Genomic DNA, 19,288 nt, shown 5'->3' on the forward strand with positions numbered 1-19,288 from the left:
CACCTGCACAAACGACCTCCAGGTGGCACACTCTAGCGTGTTCATGGAGTTTTCGAACTGTGTCCTTGATAAGCTGCCGTATCTGTGGGCCATCGAAAATGCCGGCCTTCAGCTTCTCAATGGTCACTCCAGGGAAGGCTCGCCACAGGTAGTTGAAGCACCTCCCATCCTTGTCCAGAGCCCGCGTGAACTGTTTCATTAACCCAAGCTTGATGTGAAGCGGTGGGAACAAAATCTTTTCCCGGTCAACAAGAGGTTCGTTTATGATGTTGCTTGCCCCAGGTACTAACTGCTCTCGCGCCGGCCACTCTTTCTTCACATAGTGCTGGGCTCTGTCTCGACTGTCCCACTTACATATAAAGCATGGGTACTTTGTGTACCCGGACTGCTGACCAAGTAGAAAGTTCACCATCTTAAGGTCGACGCAGATGAGCCATTGGTGCTGCTCATATTGGATTTTGTCGAGCACATACTTGACTGCTTCATATTTCTCTTTGAGAGTTGTGGAGTGCGCAAGAGGAATTGAGGCGAACTCGTTCCCGTTGTGGATGAGCACACTCTTCAAAGAGTGCTTGCTACTGTCTATGAAGAGTCGCCAATCTCTCGGATCATATTGAGGAGCGCCGAGTTTAACAAGAAGACCGGCGACATCTCGGCAGTACACGAGGTCTTCCTCCTGGCAGAAGTAGACCATGTAATCCTGATGCCTTCTACGAAAGAACGTGATACGCGCGTCCTCGCCGAGTAGATTTTTCTCTTTGAGTCTGGAGGCCAACAGCACGGCGGAAGTCTTCGACAAGCTGAGATCCCGAACCAGATCATTAAGCTCACATTGTGGAAAGGGCTGCGGACCATCTTGTGTTTCATACTCTTCTTCTGTATTTCCTCCCTCATATGCAGTGGTGGCCTCGTCTTCGCTGTCAGGAAGCTCTCTGCACGCTGGTACAGGAAGATCTTCACAGTGAGCAACTGGACGGCGGGCAGATGGAAGGTCAGGGTACTGGAGGCTGCTCCGATTCTTCCGGTTGATGCCAGTAGTATTGATGGCGCAGAAGTAACAATCCGATTCATGGTCAGACGGCTCCCTCCAAACCATCGGAATCCCAAACTTCAGTGAAGTTTTCGTGCCCTTTGTCCACCGCCGGAGGTATTCCACACACGTCATGCACACCGTGTGCGGTGCCCAGGACTTATCTTGGTCACCCAGCTTGACTTGAAAGTAAGCCTGGTATGCACGCTTCACAAAGCTTGTGATGCTCTTCCTGTGCATTGACAGCGTGTATTCTCCGCAAATGTAGCAGAAAATGTCAGGATTATTCCTGCATGACCGTCGCGCCGAAGCCATATCAATACCCTGAAAAGAAAGAAATAAGTCAATTAGTCAATTTCAAACAGAAACACACCAGAAGCAACCATTTATATATGAATAATTTGCTATATTCTTCAAGAAAAATAGGATTGAACTCAAAACCCTTCAAATTATCAAATGTATAGCTCGTCAGGTAGGCCTATGGCTGTATCTCAAAAAGTTGACCTGATTGAGCAAAACCAATGTGATATTCGGACTCAGAACACCAAAATTAGTCTAATTCAGCTGAGAAACCCCTGACGATTTTTTGGCTGTTACCCAGTGTAATCATTCTTATCTCATTCCTTCCATATGTCCAAATCTTTCCAATAGTCTTTCATCTGCCATATCTGCCATCTACTTTTGTAGTGGTAGCATTAAACATTCCTTGTACAGTGGTACCTCTTTTTACGCAATTAATCCATTCTGTACACCTTCGCATAAATAGAAATTCTTGTAAATGGAAATGCTATTTCCCATTGAAATCAATGTTAATTCAATTAATCCGTTCCCGACCTTGTAAAAGTCTACTTTTTCCCTCTGATATGATGAAACCTGTCACCAAACGGACATAAATAGGTATGATTATGATGTTCCTGCAACATTAATGCCAAAAAATTAATGTTAAAGACCACTTGTAAGGTAAAAAATATAATGAAATAAGCAATCTTTTGTACCTACTGATGTTAAGGCTTGCAGCTGGCGTAGGGAGATGGGAGTGAGGAGGTAGTGGAGTGGTGGGGGCTTACTGACCCCCCTCTGAAGGAGGTGCTCCTTCAACTGGAGTGGCACCTCCTCCGTGGTGGGGCCCTGAACATGATTGTCTTGTCCTTCAACCTCTTGCTGTTCCTGGGCCAGTTCGGTGACCTGCTCCTGATGCAGCTCCTTCAGCTCCTCGGTGGTCAGTTCATCCTCGTGCTCCCCTACCAACTCCTCAACATTCCTGTCCTCCATCTCCAGGCCCAGGTCCCTCCCTAGTGCAACGATGTCCGAGATGACCGATGGGCCAGCAGGCTCAAAGCCCTCGAAGTCCCGCTCCCTGTCAAATGATGGGCAAAGCTTCTTCCATGCTGCCTGTAGAGTCCTAATGGTAACCTGCTCCCAGCTCTTGCTAATCATCCTGACAAAGTGCAAGATGTTGAAGTGGGACTTCCAAAATTCTCGCAGGGTTAGGTCTGTGTTGGTGGTCGCGTTGAAGCAGCGTTCAAACAGAGCACAGGTGTACAGCTTCTTGAAATTAGAAATGACCTGCTGGTCCATCAGTTGCAGAATGGAAGTAGTGTTTGGAGGCAGGAATTTAATTGTGATGAAATCCAGGTCTTGGGGAAGATGTGCCTGCATGTCAAGGGGATGTGCTAGGGCGTTATCCAGCAGCAGGAGACACTTCAGTTGCAGTCCATTCCCCTGCAGAAACTTCTTGATCTCAGGGCCGCATGCCTCTTCGAGCCACTCCTGGCACAGCTGTCAGGTTGCCCACGCCTTTGGGTTGGAACACCACATCACTGGAAGTCTGCTCTTCAGGACATTGCCCCTCTTGAATACTTGTGGCGTCTCCGAATGATACACTATGAGCGGCGCGATCTTGCAGTTGCTGCTCGCATTAGCACACAACATCACTGTAAGCCTGTCTTTCATAGGCTTATGCCCCAGCAAAGCTTCCTCCTCAGCAGTAATGTAGGTGCTGTTAGGCATCCTCTTCTAAAAGAGCCCTGTTTCATCACAATTAAATACCTGCTGTGGCAGGTAACCCTCATGATGCACCAGCTCCTCAAACTCCTTGATGAACGCCTCAGCTGTGTCCGTGTCCGTGTTTGCCACCTCACCATGCCATGTCATTCTATGGATGCCCGTACATTGCCAAAACTTCTCAGACCCCCCCCCCCTACCGGCTGTAAAGGGCACTGAATGTGGTGTAAGCTGGCCATTGGTACCCATCTGTTGCTGCTGCAGGTCAGCATACGCATGGTGAGCCCTTGAACAGATCATTTCCTCACTCAAGTTGTCACTCTTACGCTGCTTCTCCTGTATTTAAAAGAATGATTCTTTTTGTTGACTCAGGCATACCAAACTCTCGCCAGTTTACACATGCGTAAACCTTGAGCAGCTTTGGCAAGCACTTCCCTCTTTTTCTCAATCGTGATGCTGGTTTTCTTACGAGCACCAGCTTCAGTAGGACTTCTCACCTGTTTTGGAGGCATTTTAAAGGCACAAGCAGTACAATACCAAAGGGTAGGCGCCAAAAGAAGGACCAGTCTTGCACACAACAAACAAAGATGGCGGGAGGAGACACAACACAGCATGTGAATGGTGACGTCAGCAAGATGGCAGTGCGGGATTTGATTTTCCGTGCAGTAATGAACACCAATGTGCCCACCTAAATGGAAATTTTCTGTGTAAATAGCAACAAGATTTTCCCCATAATTTGACCATGTAAATAGAATTTCACATACATAAGGGCACACATAAATAGAGGTACCACTGTATATACAAGGGACGGGGTGCACTTGTCAGCCAGAGGATTTTGGCTCCTTGCTGAATCCCTTGAGTGAGAAGTAGGCATCCTGCAGGGTTTTCTCAGGTAGATTATGTGAGAATTGGTGGGGGGGAAGTATCGGAACATAGTTTAGGCAATAGAAACAGCTCAGAGAGGGACTGTGAAAAGAATCACCAAATCAGGTGGAGGGAGGATAAAGTAAAAGTTTACTGTACAAACAGCAGAAGCATAATAAATCAAATTTATTTACTACAAGGTAAAGCATGCATAGAGAGATTTGATATACTGAATCCTGGATCAATATGGCTGATTTCCTTCTGGAAATCAAGATAAAAGGATAGAAATTTTTTCACAAGGAGTAATGTAGCATTTTTTGTTGAAAATACAATAAACTGTATTATCAACTATTTGATTAAGGGAGAGAATAGTATGGAATCTATTTGGGTGCAAATTATAGGCAAGAATAAGAAACTTATTATCGGCATCCTGTATAGACCTCCTAACCTCAGCATTGAGCAGACTGATCTCCTGATTCATGAAATTCACAGGATATCCCAGTACAAAAATATGATCATGGGAGATTTTGATTAAAGAACCGTTGACTGGGAAATTTTAATAGAAGATCAGGAAGTAAAATTCTTCTTTGATATGGTGCATGATGATTTCCCAAAACAAATGATTACTGATCCTACAAGGGGAGAGAATACTCTGGACTTTCCTTTAACTAATAATAAGCACCTAACAAGTAACATAAAAGTGGGAGATAATCTAGGCTCTAGCGATCATCAAGAAATAAGATTTAGTATTATTTGGGAAGAATTAAAAAGTACAAATAATGTTCAAGTATCAAACTTCAGGAGAGCCTATCCTGATGAGATGAGAGACTACATAAGACATTTGATAACTTATGGGACTGATTGAGGGGGCTGTGACAGGGTCAGATACACAGTCAGTCTGGATGTCATTAGCTCAGTCAGGGATTGGATCATGGAGGGTAATATGTGTACCTTAGGTCAGGTCACTTGCGGGCATGGGTTCAACCTAACGGCTTTAATTCTAAGTGCAAAAGATAAATTTATTTCCTTGAGTGAGGCATTTAACAAATATTGCCTCTGTGTGTTTACTAAGGAGAGGTTAGATGCACAAAATAAATTTATTTCCTTGAGTGAGGCGTTTAACAAATATTTGCTCTGGGTGTTTACTAAGGATAGATTAGATGACGTACCTGACTGCAATCCAATTTTCAGTGGGGATGAAGAAAGTAGACTAATATCACCATTAGTAAGGTAGTAGGCAAGCAGATTGAAAGACCTATAAAATCCCGTCCATATGAAATTTTTCCAATAGTGCCTAAAGAGTGTAAATTTGAAATCTGTGACCAGTTAACAGAAATATTTAATAAGTTGGTAGACACCGGTTTTGTGCATATTGCTTGGGGGCAGGCAAACACTGTTCCAGTTTTTAAGAAAGATAAATTGTCTATATGCAACTACAGGCCAATCAGTTTGACATCAGTTATTGGTAAAATGGTTGTGTCAATAATAGTTAATAGACTCAGAGAACACATCGAAAGACATAATTTGATTCATGACAGCATGGTTTCTCTAAGGGTAAGTTGTGTGATAAATCTCCTATCCTTTTACACTAAAGTATATAAGGCGTCAGATAACAATGATAGTTATGATGTTATTTACCTTGATTTTAGCAGAGTATTCAACAAGATGCCCCACCAGAGACTACTATGTAAAATCAAAGCCCATGGTATAGGAGGAAAAGTGTTAGAATGTGTTAGGGGTTGGATCAGTGACAGAAAACAGTGGGTCACCATAAATGGTGTAAAATCCAAGTGGGGGAGTGTTTCTAGGGCTTAGTTTTGGGTCCCTTATTGTTCATTATGTACATAAACAACTTTGACAATGGATTAATAGTGATGTTAGTTTGTGGACGACACTAAAATGAGATGCCTAGTGGTCAGGAGACAATGCCAAGATTCTGCAGGATGATTTTAACAAATTGTTCACATGGTTGGTGAAATGCCAAATGAACTTCAATATCTCAAAGTACAGTGTGTTAAACATAGGGCTACACAACCCCAAAAATAGATATATACTGTAAATAACATGTTTTTAGAGATAACTGAGTGCGAGAGAGACTTTGGAGTTCTAGTGAGTCCTGACCTTAGATCCAGGAAACAGTGCATTGGTGCCAAGAATAAAGCTAACAGAGCATTAGGTTTCATTGCTAGGATGGTTATGAATAGTTTTGGTCTCTGTCTTATAGAATGGATAAATTCACTAGAGGAGAATGACCAAAATGATGCATGGGCTCAGAAATTTACCTTACGAAGAGAGGCGGCACCTTAACTTATGCTCTCTGGAAAGATGCAGTACAGGGTAATCTAATAGAGGTGTTTAAGTGGATCAAAGGCTTTAACAAGGGTGATGCAAACAAGGTCATCATATTAAGACAATAGGGCAGGACTCGCAGTAATGGATTTAAACTGACAAATTTAGATTTAAGAAGGAAATAGGCAAGAGTTGGTTTACTAATAGGGTGGTCAATGAATGGAATAGGCTTAGTAACCATGTAGTGAGTGCTGAAACTATCAGTTGCTTTATGAAATGGTTAGACAACTTTATGGATGGGGATGACAGGTGGTAACAGACATGGAACTGCCTTGTGTAGGCCTTATGTTCTCTTGCAGTCTCCTCCATTCTTATGTTCCTAAGAGCTAAGATAAGAGGGAAACAAGGGTGGTGGATTGGAGTGGAATGGGTGGAATTGGGTGTGTATCTTGTCTTTGACATGGCTGCCTCCCATATAAGGGGAAGAAACCCTTGGTATATAGGTAGATGATTACTATTTTTAATACCATTATTATTATTATTATTATTATTATTATTATTATTATCATCATCATCGTTGTTATCAGTATTATCATCATTATTATTATTAACATTATCATTATCATTACTATTATCATTGTCATCATTGTTATTATTTTCAGGTGAATGAGTGGCTGGATGTTATAAGCATTCTTGGTGTGGGACTTTCAAGTTTTGTTATATGGACTGGTGGTGCTAATGTGTTCATCATGATCTCTCTTTGGATCCTCTACCATTCTCTAGTCAATGTTGGTAGGCATATGGTCATTTCTGTATGGACTGCTCTGTAACAGAATAGTAACATGATTTCTTATTTATTGTGTATGAAGTCATGTTTTAACCCCTTCCCCATGGAGCCATATTTTACAGGATTTACATGGGTATTGAGAGTGGCAATATCTTGGCACTGACCAGAATAACAATAAAGAAATGAATTAAGATAACCTAATGAAATCAGACTGAACTAACCCAAAGATAGTCTAAATTAGTTATTTGCAAGGTGCATCTTTTTATCTTTTAAAAGCTTTCTCCAGATCTAAGTACAGTATCCCCCCACTATTTGCGTGGGTTACGTTCCTTTCCCTCCCGTGAATCCCGAAAATCTGTGAATTATTGATGCAGTTTTAAAATGTCTATGTATATTATATACACTAAAAAATGCTTCCCAAACACATTCTAAAGACAGTCTTACTCATTAATACAGTAATAATTACACATAACACACCAAAAATTTGAATTCAAACAATCACTTTGAAAACCCACGCATGACTGAGAGAGAGAGCTGTTTAGCCTCTCACGCATGAAGATGCTTGTGATGTCACATTGTCTGCAGCCAATCAGTAGGAAGGAGAAATGAAAGCTCGTAACTGACAATGTTATTTTAAAATTATTTACCAGTTATACTGTATCATCTCTATTTTCTATTTTTTTTATTGTGTGTTTACTGACATTGTTATTTTAAAGTTATTTACCAGTTATACTATATCATCTATCTTTTCTAATTTTTCATTTTATATTTACTGACATTGTTATTTCAAAATTATTTACCAGTTATACTGTATCATCTCTCTTTTCTAATTTTTTATTCTATATTTACTGATGTTATTTTAAAATTATTTACCAGTTAGGGTAAATGTGAGCGTTTTTCTGCTAAAAATGGCCGAAGAAATTCACGAAATTGCTGAAATTATAAAAAAAAAACAAAAAAAAAAAACTGAGAGCAAAATCTGCGAGTATGTGGGTCTGTGAAAGGTGAACCGCGAAAGAGTGAGGGTATACTGTATACAAACCACCTGGCCTGTCTTGCAGCATATCAACCACATGTGAATACAGGGATTTCTCAATTTTTGTGTGTTGAGAATATGCAATTTTGGAATAACACGAGGTAAAAAACCTAGTCATTTTTTCATATTACACAGATTATTTAGAATAAGACAATGTCAAAGCAATCTAGTTGTGCGACTGGTTTAATTCCATGATGTGGCCACCAGGTGTCACCAGATGTTCCCCATGTGTACCACCAACATGCTGTTCCTTTGGGTGGTGCTTCAAGGTCATTGTTACTTGTGCACCACTAGTGTTAATGTCTCCGCTCCCCTCTCTCAGTGCCTTGTCACAGTTTCTTACCATGGCTTCCAAGTGCCCTTTGACTTCTGTGACAAGTGGCATTACACCAAAGATATTTAGGAAGACCTTGACCCTAGAGCAAAAGCTAGAAGTTTTGGAGAGAATTGATAAGAGGCAGAAAACTTCAGGGATTTTGAATGCATTGAAGTTGAATGAGAGCACAATTAGGACCATAAGGAATCATGCTGATAAAATTCGTGCCAGTCCTAAAGCAGGAACTCCAGTGAATGGTAAATCTACACATGCTCGTCCTGTGGAGGTGCAGCATATGGAGAAAATGTTAGCCACATGGATAGACTATCAAAACAAGACTGATTTGTTGATATGTTTGTCTGGTGTCATGTCATTGGTGATAGTTACTCCTAGGTACCTTTCCAAGCTTACTTTTTTAAATTCCTTTGTACCACTTTTATATTGTCCCAATATTCTGTCCCTTTGTACCACTTTTATATTGTCCCAATATTCTGTTTTTGCTTTTTCTAAATTCCATCATACAACATTTCTTGATATTGAAATTTATTTCACACTTCTGACTCCATTTCCAGACTTTGTCCAGGTCTTGTAATGATTTGCAATCTTCCTCTGTACTCTCTTTAGTAGTTTCACATCATCTGCGAAGAAGTTCATATAACATTCCACACCTTCATCCATGTCATTTATATATAGGGCACACACTATCAGAGCCAATACTGAGCCAAATGGGACTCCAATTATCATTTCTTCCCAATTTGAGTTCTTGTCTCTGAGTACCATCCTCCTTTTTCTCCTGTTCAAGAAATCTTTCATCCATTCCAATAATTTTCCTTGTATTCCACCTATTGTTTCAATTTTTCTTAGAAGCTTTTTGTGTAGTACTTTGTCAAATGCCTTTGGTGAATCTAAGAAGGCACAGTCTGCCCATCCATCCCTTTCTTGAATTATTTCTATTAGTCCCGAGTAAAAGCATATCAAGTTTGTGGCACACAATCTTCCTTATCTAAATCCAAATTGTTTTGGATTTAGCATTTTGTTCTCCCAAGTGTTTAATCCATTTACATTTGATAAGTTTTCCACATATTTTTGCTGTTGAACTTGTAAGGGAGACCAGTCTATAGTTGGTTGGATTTTCTTTGTCCCCTCCTTTGTATATTGTTGCAATATTTGCATTTTTCCAATCTTGTGGTACATACATACATATACCAAGGCTTTTTCCCCCTTTCAAGGGAGGTAGCCAAAAAGGGAAAGGCATAAAAACACTCCCACCCATTTCATCCCTAAATACACTCCACACCCCTCCCACCCTCCCTCTCATCTGAGCACCTCCTGGATGACGGGTCATCCCTGCACCTTGCCCACCGCCCTGGGTCAGAAGCAGTGTCGCAAGACACAGCACATCCACAGCAAGGCCGCTTCATTTAATCGGCGACCCCCCCTCTCCGTCCCCCTTTGCATATAAGGAGAGGACGGGGAGAAATCCCTTCGGGCTGCGTCAAAATTTACTCACACATACTACCCCACCCCCCAGCCCCTGCCCATTCCTCCTCATGCAATCACAACATCATCCATATACAACCATTCTCCACTCACCTCTGTCTTCCGTCCTCTCCCTTCCTTCCTCAACAGACATTCCCCTCTTCCCCAAAGCCCCCTTCACCCCATCCATCCACCTCATCCTAGGACGTCCCCTCATGTTCACTCCCTCCACATCTGCCTTCCATACCTCTTGTGGTACTTGTGGTACAATCTTGTGGTACTTTTCCTTTTTTGAGTGAGAAATAAATTATCTTGTTTATTTTGTCCATTAGTTCATCTATACATTCTTTCAATATCTAATTAGCAATGCCATCCAGCCCATGTGACTTTCTGATGTCAAGTTTTTTTTTATTTGGTCCCTTATTTCTTAATGTGTTACTGTCATTTCTTTCTGTCCTTCCTCCCAATTTTGTGAGTTTCCAATTGTGAATACAGATTTAGAATATTTGATCATAATTTCAGCCATTTCTACATCATCTATATAGTCTTGATTTCCTTCATGTAATTTCACTATTTCATGTTTGTCTTTTAGTTTGTCATTTACATATCTGTAGAATAGTTTAGGTTGTCCTTGCATTTTTCTATTATATCTTTTTCATAGTTTCTTTTTTCTTCCCAGTGTATTTTTACATATTTGTGTCTGATATGTATTTGCCATTTGGTCTTTATATTTTTTGTCTTTTTTCCATCTTTTCCAGGCTTTGTCTCTTCAATCTTTAGCTTCACTACACTTTTTCTTATACCAACACTTTATGTATACATTTTTTGTTTTGTTTCTTCTTTGGTACGTATTTATCTGTTCCCTCATAATTTTCTCTTTAATATGTTCCATTTCTCTTCCATCATTGTTTCTTCATTTAATGTTTTTTTCCAGTTTGCATTTTGAATTTTTTTTTCTAATTTTTTTTAAGTCTGTTTTGTAGTACATTAGTCTTCCTTTTCTATATTTCTCATTTCTTCTCACATCAGTTTGTTCTTTTAGTTCAAATAGTATGTGGTCACTCTTCCCAATTGGTGTCTTGTATTCCATTTTAGCCACGATTTCAGGCTCTGATGTGAATATTAAGTCTAATCTTGACAGTTCTTCATTGTTTCTATACCTGTTATTTTCCTTTACCCATTGAGTCAATGTGTATTTAATGGTCTTATTCAGTAGAATATTTCCCCAAAGTTCCTCTCCATCTTTTACTGTCATTTCTTCCCAACATGTTTCCTTTGAGTTAAAGTCACCCATGATTACTGTGTCCTTTCAATAATTCATTTAATGCATTCTTTGTCTTCCAGTTTTTTGGAATGATCACTATCAGTCCAAGCCTGTGTTTTGGGGGGCACATATACTACTATAGATTTTCTACTTTTCATATTTCTGTTTTCAACTTTTATCATAATCAATTCCACATTTTTTTTTCTTCTGTTATCTTTGTCACATCTAAACCTTTTTTTATTGCAAAACATGACTCCTCCACCCTTTTTCTCCATTCTATTTTTTGCTCAATGGTTGTATAGATCTTGTCCCACAGTATTTGATGGTACATACATACACCAAAGGCTTTTTCCCCCTTACATGGGAGGTAGCAAAAAAGAAAAAGGCATAGAAATCACTCCCACCCATTTCATTTCCCATATATTCCACTCCCCTCCACCCTCTTCCCTCCCTCCTATCTTAGCACCTCCTGGATGATGGGTCATCCCTGCATCCTGTCCACTGCCCTGGGTCAGAAGCAGTGTCGCAAGACACAGCACATCCACAGCAAGGCCGCTTCATAGATTCGGCGACCCCCCCTCTCTGTCCCCTCATGCAGGAAAGGAGAAGACGGGGAGAAATCCCTTTGGGCTGCGTCAATTTTTTTTTCATACATACTTCCTCACCCCCATCCCCCACCCACTCCCCCTCATGCATCACAGCCTCATCTATACACAACCCTTCTCCATTCACCCCTATCTTCTGTCCTCTCCCATCCTTCCTCTACAGACATTCCTCTCTTTTGTAATGCCCCTTTCATCCCATCCATCCATCTCATCCTAGGACGCCCCCTCATATTTACTCCTTCCACCTCTGCCTTCCACACTTCTTTTACTTATCTTTCTTCGCTCATTTTTTACATGTGTCCAAACCATCCTAATACTCTTTCATCAACCCTATCTCCCAGCTCCCTTTCCACCCCTGTTCTCCTCCTCACCTCTTCATTTCTCACTCTATCTAGCCTAGTATCCCCTATCATACTTCTCAGACATTTCATCTCAAACACATTCAAACTCCTTCTCTCTTCCTCTCTCATGTTCCATGTTTCTGCCCCATACATTGCTGTTGGCACAATCATTCCTTCATATAACCTCCTCTTAGCATCCATTCCTAGATGTCTATTTCTCATTACACTTTTTAATCCACCAAGGCATTTACTCGCTTCTCTCAATCTACATTCTACCTCCACCCCCACTCCTCCCTTTCCTGTCACCTTCATACCCAAGTATCTGAAACTATCCACTTCCTCCAGTCTCTCACCCTTAATGCTCACTTCCAGCCTGTTGTCACTCTCTCCCCTTGTACATCTCATCACCTTACTTTTGCCCACATTTATCTTCAGTGTCTTTCTTTTACAGACCTTCTGTCACTAACTTCCTCAATTCCTCCTCCGATCCTGCTACAACCGCAGTGACATCAGCAAACAACAGCTGGCTCAACTTCCACTTTTCTCCATTTTCTTTAATCATCTCCAATCTGTGACCCACTACACTTGCATTCATCTCTCGCACCACCCCATCCATGTAAAGATTGAACAGCCAGGGCAACATAACATACCCCTGATGAAGTCCCACCTTTACCTCAAACAATTCACTCTCTCCATTTCTAATCCTAACACAAGCTCTACTACTCTCATAAAAACTCTTGACTGCTCTTAACAGCTTTCCTCCTATCCCATATATCTGCAGTACCTCCCACAGTACCTTCCTGTCTACCCTGTCATAAGCCTTTTCCAGATCCATAAAAGCCCAAAAAAAACATCCTTACCTTTTCCTATAGCTTTCTCACATATCTGTCTTCCACAAAAATCTGATCTACACATCCCCTACCTGTCCTAAAACCACACTGTTTCTCACCAATTACTCCCTCTGTTCCTCTCCTAATCCTCTCAATCAAGATCCTCCATTAAGCCTTCCCAACTACACTCAACAAGCTGATCCTTCTGTAACTACACTCACACTTGTCCCCCTTTCCTTTGTAAAGCGGAACTAAACAGGCACTACTCCAGTCTTCTGGCACTCTACCCTCTCTTAAACAAACATTAAATAACCTCACCAGCCAGTCCACCATAACTGTACCTCCTTTCTTTAGACATTCTGCATGGCATCCATCCAACCCAGGTGCCTTACCTGCTCTCATAAATTTGATGGTGGTGGACCTTTTAATTTTGTCCTCACAATCTCCATTATGTCTGGTTTCTCTATTGACAGATAATCATTTAATTCATTTAGTCCTGAAATCATACTGTCTGTGTTTGTATATGTTATTTTTCATTTTTTCTTTTCTCTTTTTTGGTTTGTTTCCTTTTTTATGTACTATTTGCTCAGCCTCAGGTTCAATACTCTCTCTCAGAAAAAACTCATTCTTTTCAGTCTCCGTTCTTCTCTTGTTTTTTCATTTGCTTCATTTCTAAGTGCCTTTTCTTTTTCTATTTCCTCATCGCTCATTTCCTTTTTTATCAATGCATTTTTATAATTTTCACTATGTGCTAGCTTTACTGCTTTTGATAGTACCTCTTCAGCTATCATTTGAGTCCTCAGTTTGATTTTTAGTGGCCTATAGTTTTTTTCTCTAGAGTATTGTCCCTTTCTATGCACCTCCTCGATATCTTTGTACAATTCTTGTCCCTCTTCTTGATTCTCATGTTCACTCCTTCCACCTCTACCTTCCACACTTGTTTTACTAATCTTCACTCATTCTTTCCATGTGTCCAAACCACCCCAATACTCTTTCATCAACCCTATCTCCCAACTCCCTCTCCTGTTGTGTTATCTGTGGTAGGGAGGAGAATTTTGGTTGTGGCACTTGTGTCCACAAAACAGATGGAATGGTGGATCAGGGTGACGAGTCCACCGCCATTGCCGTCAGTCCGGTCTTGTCTGATGGTGGTGTAATTATGAAATGATGGTGTTTTGTGTGAGTGTCTTAATTTTGTTTCTTGTAGAATTGCAATGTGTATGTTGTGTTGTTTAAGAAAGTGTTCAAGTTCATGTTTTTTAGTGTTAATACCGTCAATGTTGTGTTGTAATATGTTGATGTTGTGTGTTTTGTAACTTCCTCAATTCCTCCTCCAATCCTGCTACAAGCGCAGTGTCATCAGCAAACAACAGCTGGCTCAACTTCCACTTTTCTCCATTTTCTTTAATCATCTCCAATCTGTGACCCACTACACTTGCATTCATCTCTCGCACCACCCCATCCATGTAAAGATTGAACAGCCAGGGCAACATAACATACCCCTGATGAAGTCCCACCTTTATCCTCCCTACCACAGATAACACAACAGAAACCCAATCCATTCGTATCCGCACAGGCAACAATTCAACACTAACAATAGTTAACATTTACATTCCCCCCCAATCATCCCCCACAGTTCCAAACACCTTCAGACCTCAACTCAGCCAACTAACCTCAATCCCCAACCTGATCATGGGTGGTGACTTCAACGCCAAGTCGTCAGCCTGGTTTGTCGACAACCCCGACACAGACAGAGGGCTTGATATACAGACTCAACTCGACTCATTGACTATCATGAACAACACGCATAATCATACACATATCCCATACCAAGCCCTCTACACTCCCTCCTCTCCTGATATCACCTTTTGCTCCCCCTGCCTAACCCCAACAACATCATGGAGAGTGGTCGGAGCCCTTGGTTCTGACCACCTTCCAATCATCATCACCACCAAAACAAGATGCACCCCAGCTGGCCACAGACACACTTACACCAATTACAAGAGAGCTAACTGGGAAGCCTTTAATGAAGAGACAGAACAACATTTTGAAACACTTAACAGTACACCAATCACAAACATAAACAATGCTGTACACGCTTTTAATACAATCATACAAAACGCAGACAAGAGATACATCCCTAGAGGCAACAGAAAATCACACAACCCCAACTTCACACCAGAAATCCAAGGCCTCATCAGACAACGTGACACACTTAAACACGATACCCCCACACCTATCCCTCAAAACATAGCAGACCAAATACAAACACTAAACACTGTGATTGCCAATAAAATACATGAACAAAAAACACAAAATTGGCAAAACTTTATCAATACACTTGATCACAAAACAAACACCAGCAAATTGTACAAAACACTCAACAGCATCACACTATCCAACACTAACACTACACGCTCTCACGCAGCAATAATCACAACAACAGATAATCTACCCTCAAACAGACAACAAGCAAACGCACTCATACGTCATTTTGCACAGACGAGCCATCTTACATCTCACCCTGACGACCGACGCACCATTCGACGTAAGAAAGACTTTCCCACAGACTCAGACTATACACCCTTCATAGACAGTCAGACAAAACTCATAATGCATAGTCTCAAGCACTCATCTGCCTGTGGCCCTGATAACATAAGCAACATCCACCTAAAACACATTGGACCACAAGGTATACACGCACTCACAAACATTGCAAACTACAGCTATTCACACAACACTATACCAGACATCTGGAAGCATGGTAAAATAATCACCATTCCAAAACCGAACAAAGACCCAACAATCCCATCATCGCACCGCCCAATCACACTTCTCTGCACCCCCTCTAAAGTCATTGAACGCCTAATACTTAAACTTGTCACACCATATATTCCCCTTGCTGACTCACAACACGGTTTTAGGCCACTACACTCCACAAACACTCTTCTGACAAACCTCACACAAAGAATTTTTGATGGCATCAATTCAGATAGGCCCCACCACAGAACACTTCTTATAACATTGGACATTAGTAAAGCTTTTGATGCTATCCCCCGCCACAACCTAACAAATAAAATATATAACACAGACATGCACAATAACACCAAAAGATGGCTGGCCAATTATCTGGCAGGCAGGAATGCTCATGTGTCATATAATGGCCAATCATCGCACATCAGAAACATTAAGAACGGAGTACCGCAGGGCTCAGTTCTATCCCCCACATTATTTAATCTATACATGCATGACTTACCCACGCCAGACACCTCAGAAATACAAATCTCTTCCTACGCAGACGACATAACAATCACATGCACACATCGTAACACAGACAAAGCTGCAGAAATAATCCAGCCTTACCTTGACACACTCAACACATGGTTCATCACAAACAGACTCAAAATAGCTCCAACCAAATCTACAGCAACACTTCTCACCAACTGGACAAAAGAACACAAATACATACCTCATCTCTACATCAACAACACTCTAATACCACACACAAACACACCGAAAATTCTTGGTGTAACATACGATACATCCATGTCTTTCAAACAACACCTCACAAACATAAAAAACAAATGCACACCTAGACTTAACGCACTTAAGTCAATCACTGGAACAACATTTGGACAAAACAAAGAAACTAATATAACAATATACAAACAATGCATACGCTCAGTGATGAATTATGCGAGTCCTGCATGGGCTCCTAATCTCAGTGAGACACACCACAACACCCTTCAAATCATACAAAACAAAGCCCTAAAAACAATTACAGGCTGCACAAATACATCACCTACAGACCATTTACACCATGAAACAAAAGTCCTCAAAGTCAAGGACCACCTCGACATGAGAGGCACACAAACACTTGCTGCAGCCACCACAAACACATCACACCCGCTACACTACATAGCAGAATACCCACACACACCAAGAAACATTAAAACTACACCCAAAGACCTTTATTACACACAGATACTCTCTTCTCTTCCTCCACAACCACCAAATACCAGCCTCCGGAAACATATTCATAATCATATCACTCACCGCTCCATTAACACACTGAAAGACAACACACTGCTGCATGCCAGACCCCCTGATATCCACCCTTCTGAATCCTCTCTCCCACGTAAGGACAGAGTCCACTTGGCCAGACTGCGATGCGGTCACCACCCAGCACTTCTAAGCTACCAGAAGAGGCTGGACGACCGTGTTGTGAACAGCTGCCCAGGATGTAACACTTCACCCCATACCATACAACACATAATGGAAGACTGCATTATACACAATCATGCACGCAAACAACACAACATACACTCTATAAAGGATTTGTGGGAAAACCCAGTTTCGGCTGTGGCCTTCCTTGGGGAGACGGGACTGCTCGGACAGACAGTCTAGGGAACGACAACAACAACAACAACTCCCTCTCCTCCCACGTTCTCTTCCTCACTTCTTTGTTTTTCACTCTATCCAGCCTAATAACCCCTATCATACTTCTCAGGCGCTTCATCTCAAACACATTCAAACTCCTCTCTTCCTCACTTATGTTCCATCTTTCTGCCCCTTACTTGCAGTGCTGTCTGCACAATCACTCCTTCATACAATCTCCTCTTAGCATCCATTCTGAAATGTCTATTTCTTGTTACACTTTTTTAATCCCCCAAAGTATTTATTTGTGTCTCTCAATCTACATTCTACCTCCACTCCCTTTCCCGCCATATTCACACCCAAGTATCTAAAACTATCCACTTCCTCCAATCTCTCTCACTTAATACTCACTTCCAGTCTGCTGTCACCTTAGTTTTACCCACATTTATCTTCAACTTCCTTCTTTCACACACCTTCCCAAACTCTGACACTAACTTCCTCAATCCCTCCTCTGATCCTGCTACAAGTGCAGTGTCATCAGCAAACAACATCTGGCCTATCTCTCTCTTTCCTCCATTTTCTTTAACCATCCCCAATCCCTGGCCCATTACCCTTGCACCCCATTCGTGTATAAATTGAACATAACACATGCGTGGCAAAGTCCCACTCAGCTTCAACTACAAAATAGTATAAACAAGACATTGACACCAGCATCATCATATACCCACTTGTGCCTCATGCTGCCTACGTAGATGTCATATGGAAGGGGTTAAGACAGCAGGGCAGAACTCGTAAGTAATGGATTTGAAATAGACAAATTTATGTGAAGGAAATAGGAAAGAAATGGTTTACCAATAGAGTGGTTAAGAAATGGAATAGACTTTGTGACAACTAATAAACGGTAAAACAAATGGTTGTTTTAGGAGAAGATTAGATGACATTATAGATAGGGATTAAAGGTGGTAAGAGACATGGAACTGCCTAGTGAAGGCTTTACTGTCTCTTGCAGTCTCCTCCATTCTTATATTCTTATATCTGAAACCAAATTGATTGCCTGACATAATGTTCATCTCTTCAAGGTTTAACCCACTTCACAGTTCTCTTTCATGGTTTAGCTGGTCTGTAGTTCACTGGTTTGGTTTTACTTCCTCCTTTGTAAATTGATACCATGTTAGCCCTCTTCCAGTGTAGTGGCTCTTTTGTTTTTGCAGCTGCTCTTGTTTTCATGAATACATAACTAGGTTGTGAATCTTGCCTGCAGGTTATTCCCTAGATTCCTTAAGTATCTAGTTTGATACCCCATCAGGCCCTGGAGATTTTTTTGTCTTGATTCCAATAGTTTGTGTACAACTTTCATTTCCCTTTTTATGTCCTGTAACCCAACATCCCTGTTTTTATTCTCCTCTACTAAGCCATTTTCCTTGGTGAAAACTAATTGGAAATTTTTGTTTATTACTTTAGTCAGAGTTGATGCATCTTCATAGGCTTCTTCCATTTTTAACTTGGATTCATTCCCTATGTCTCTGTTTACCATTGACAAACCTGTAAAACAATTTAGGTTCATCTTTTCATTGAGGGCTTTAGGTATTTGGGTTTACATGTGGCAGTAAATGGAGGTGATGAATAATTTTTTTTTTTTTTGCCCCAGATCCCACTTGCAACTGCCATTAGATTGGATCTCTAATCATTCAAGGAAGATATATTGTGTTGTTGTCTGGAATGGTAAAAGTGGGACAGTGGAAGATATTGAAATAATCACCATGTGAGGGCAGAGCCTTTATGTATAACATTTTCCGTGTTACAGCTTTTTCAAGTACATATACTTGAAAAAGCTGTAACAAGCAAAACATTGTACTAATAAAGGCTCCATGCTCACATAGTGCTTATTTCGATAGACTTGTCGGCATCTTCCATATTCATACACAGTGGAGGAAGGTATCTTGAATTCATGTGGTAATAGTATCTAAGCAATTTGAGCCTTAATACAGTTGTGTTAGTAGGGTTCATGCTTATTGTGGGAAGGATTTATCTACCATAGCCCTTATCCAGTATATTATGATAGAGTA

The 19,288-nt window shown here is 41.0% G+C and overlaps 1 protein-coding gene across 1 annotated transcript in view; it reads left to right on the top strand.

The window, feature by feature from the left end:
• The window catches only part of LOC143040216 (lipase maturation factor 1-like), a 75,405-nt gene that overhangs the window by 31,933 nt on the left and 24,184 nt on the right, over positions 1–19,288 (top strand). Inside the window, exon 4 of the mRNA XM_076210904.1 lies at positions 6,850–6,979. Coding sequence (XP_076067019.1) covers positions 6,850–6,979 — 130 coding nt within the window. The remainder of the gene's footprint in view (positions 1–6,849; positions 6,980–19,288) is intronic.

This window comes from Oratosquilla oratoria, chromosome 28 (genome assembly GCF_046742065.1).
Source record: "Oratosquilla oratoria isolate Oo_2021 chromosome 28, ASM4674206v1, whole genome shotgun sequence".
Taxonomy (NCBI): Eukaryota; Metazoa; Arthropoda; class Malacostraca; order Stomatopoda; family Squillidae; genus Oratosquilla; species Oratosquilla oratoria.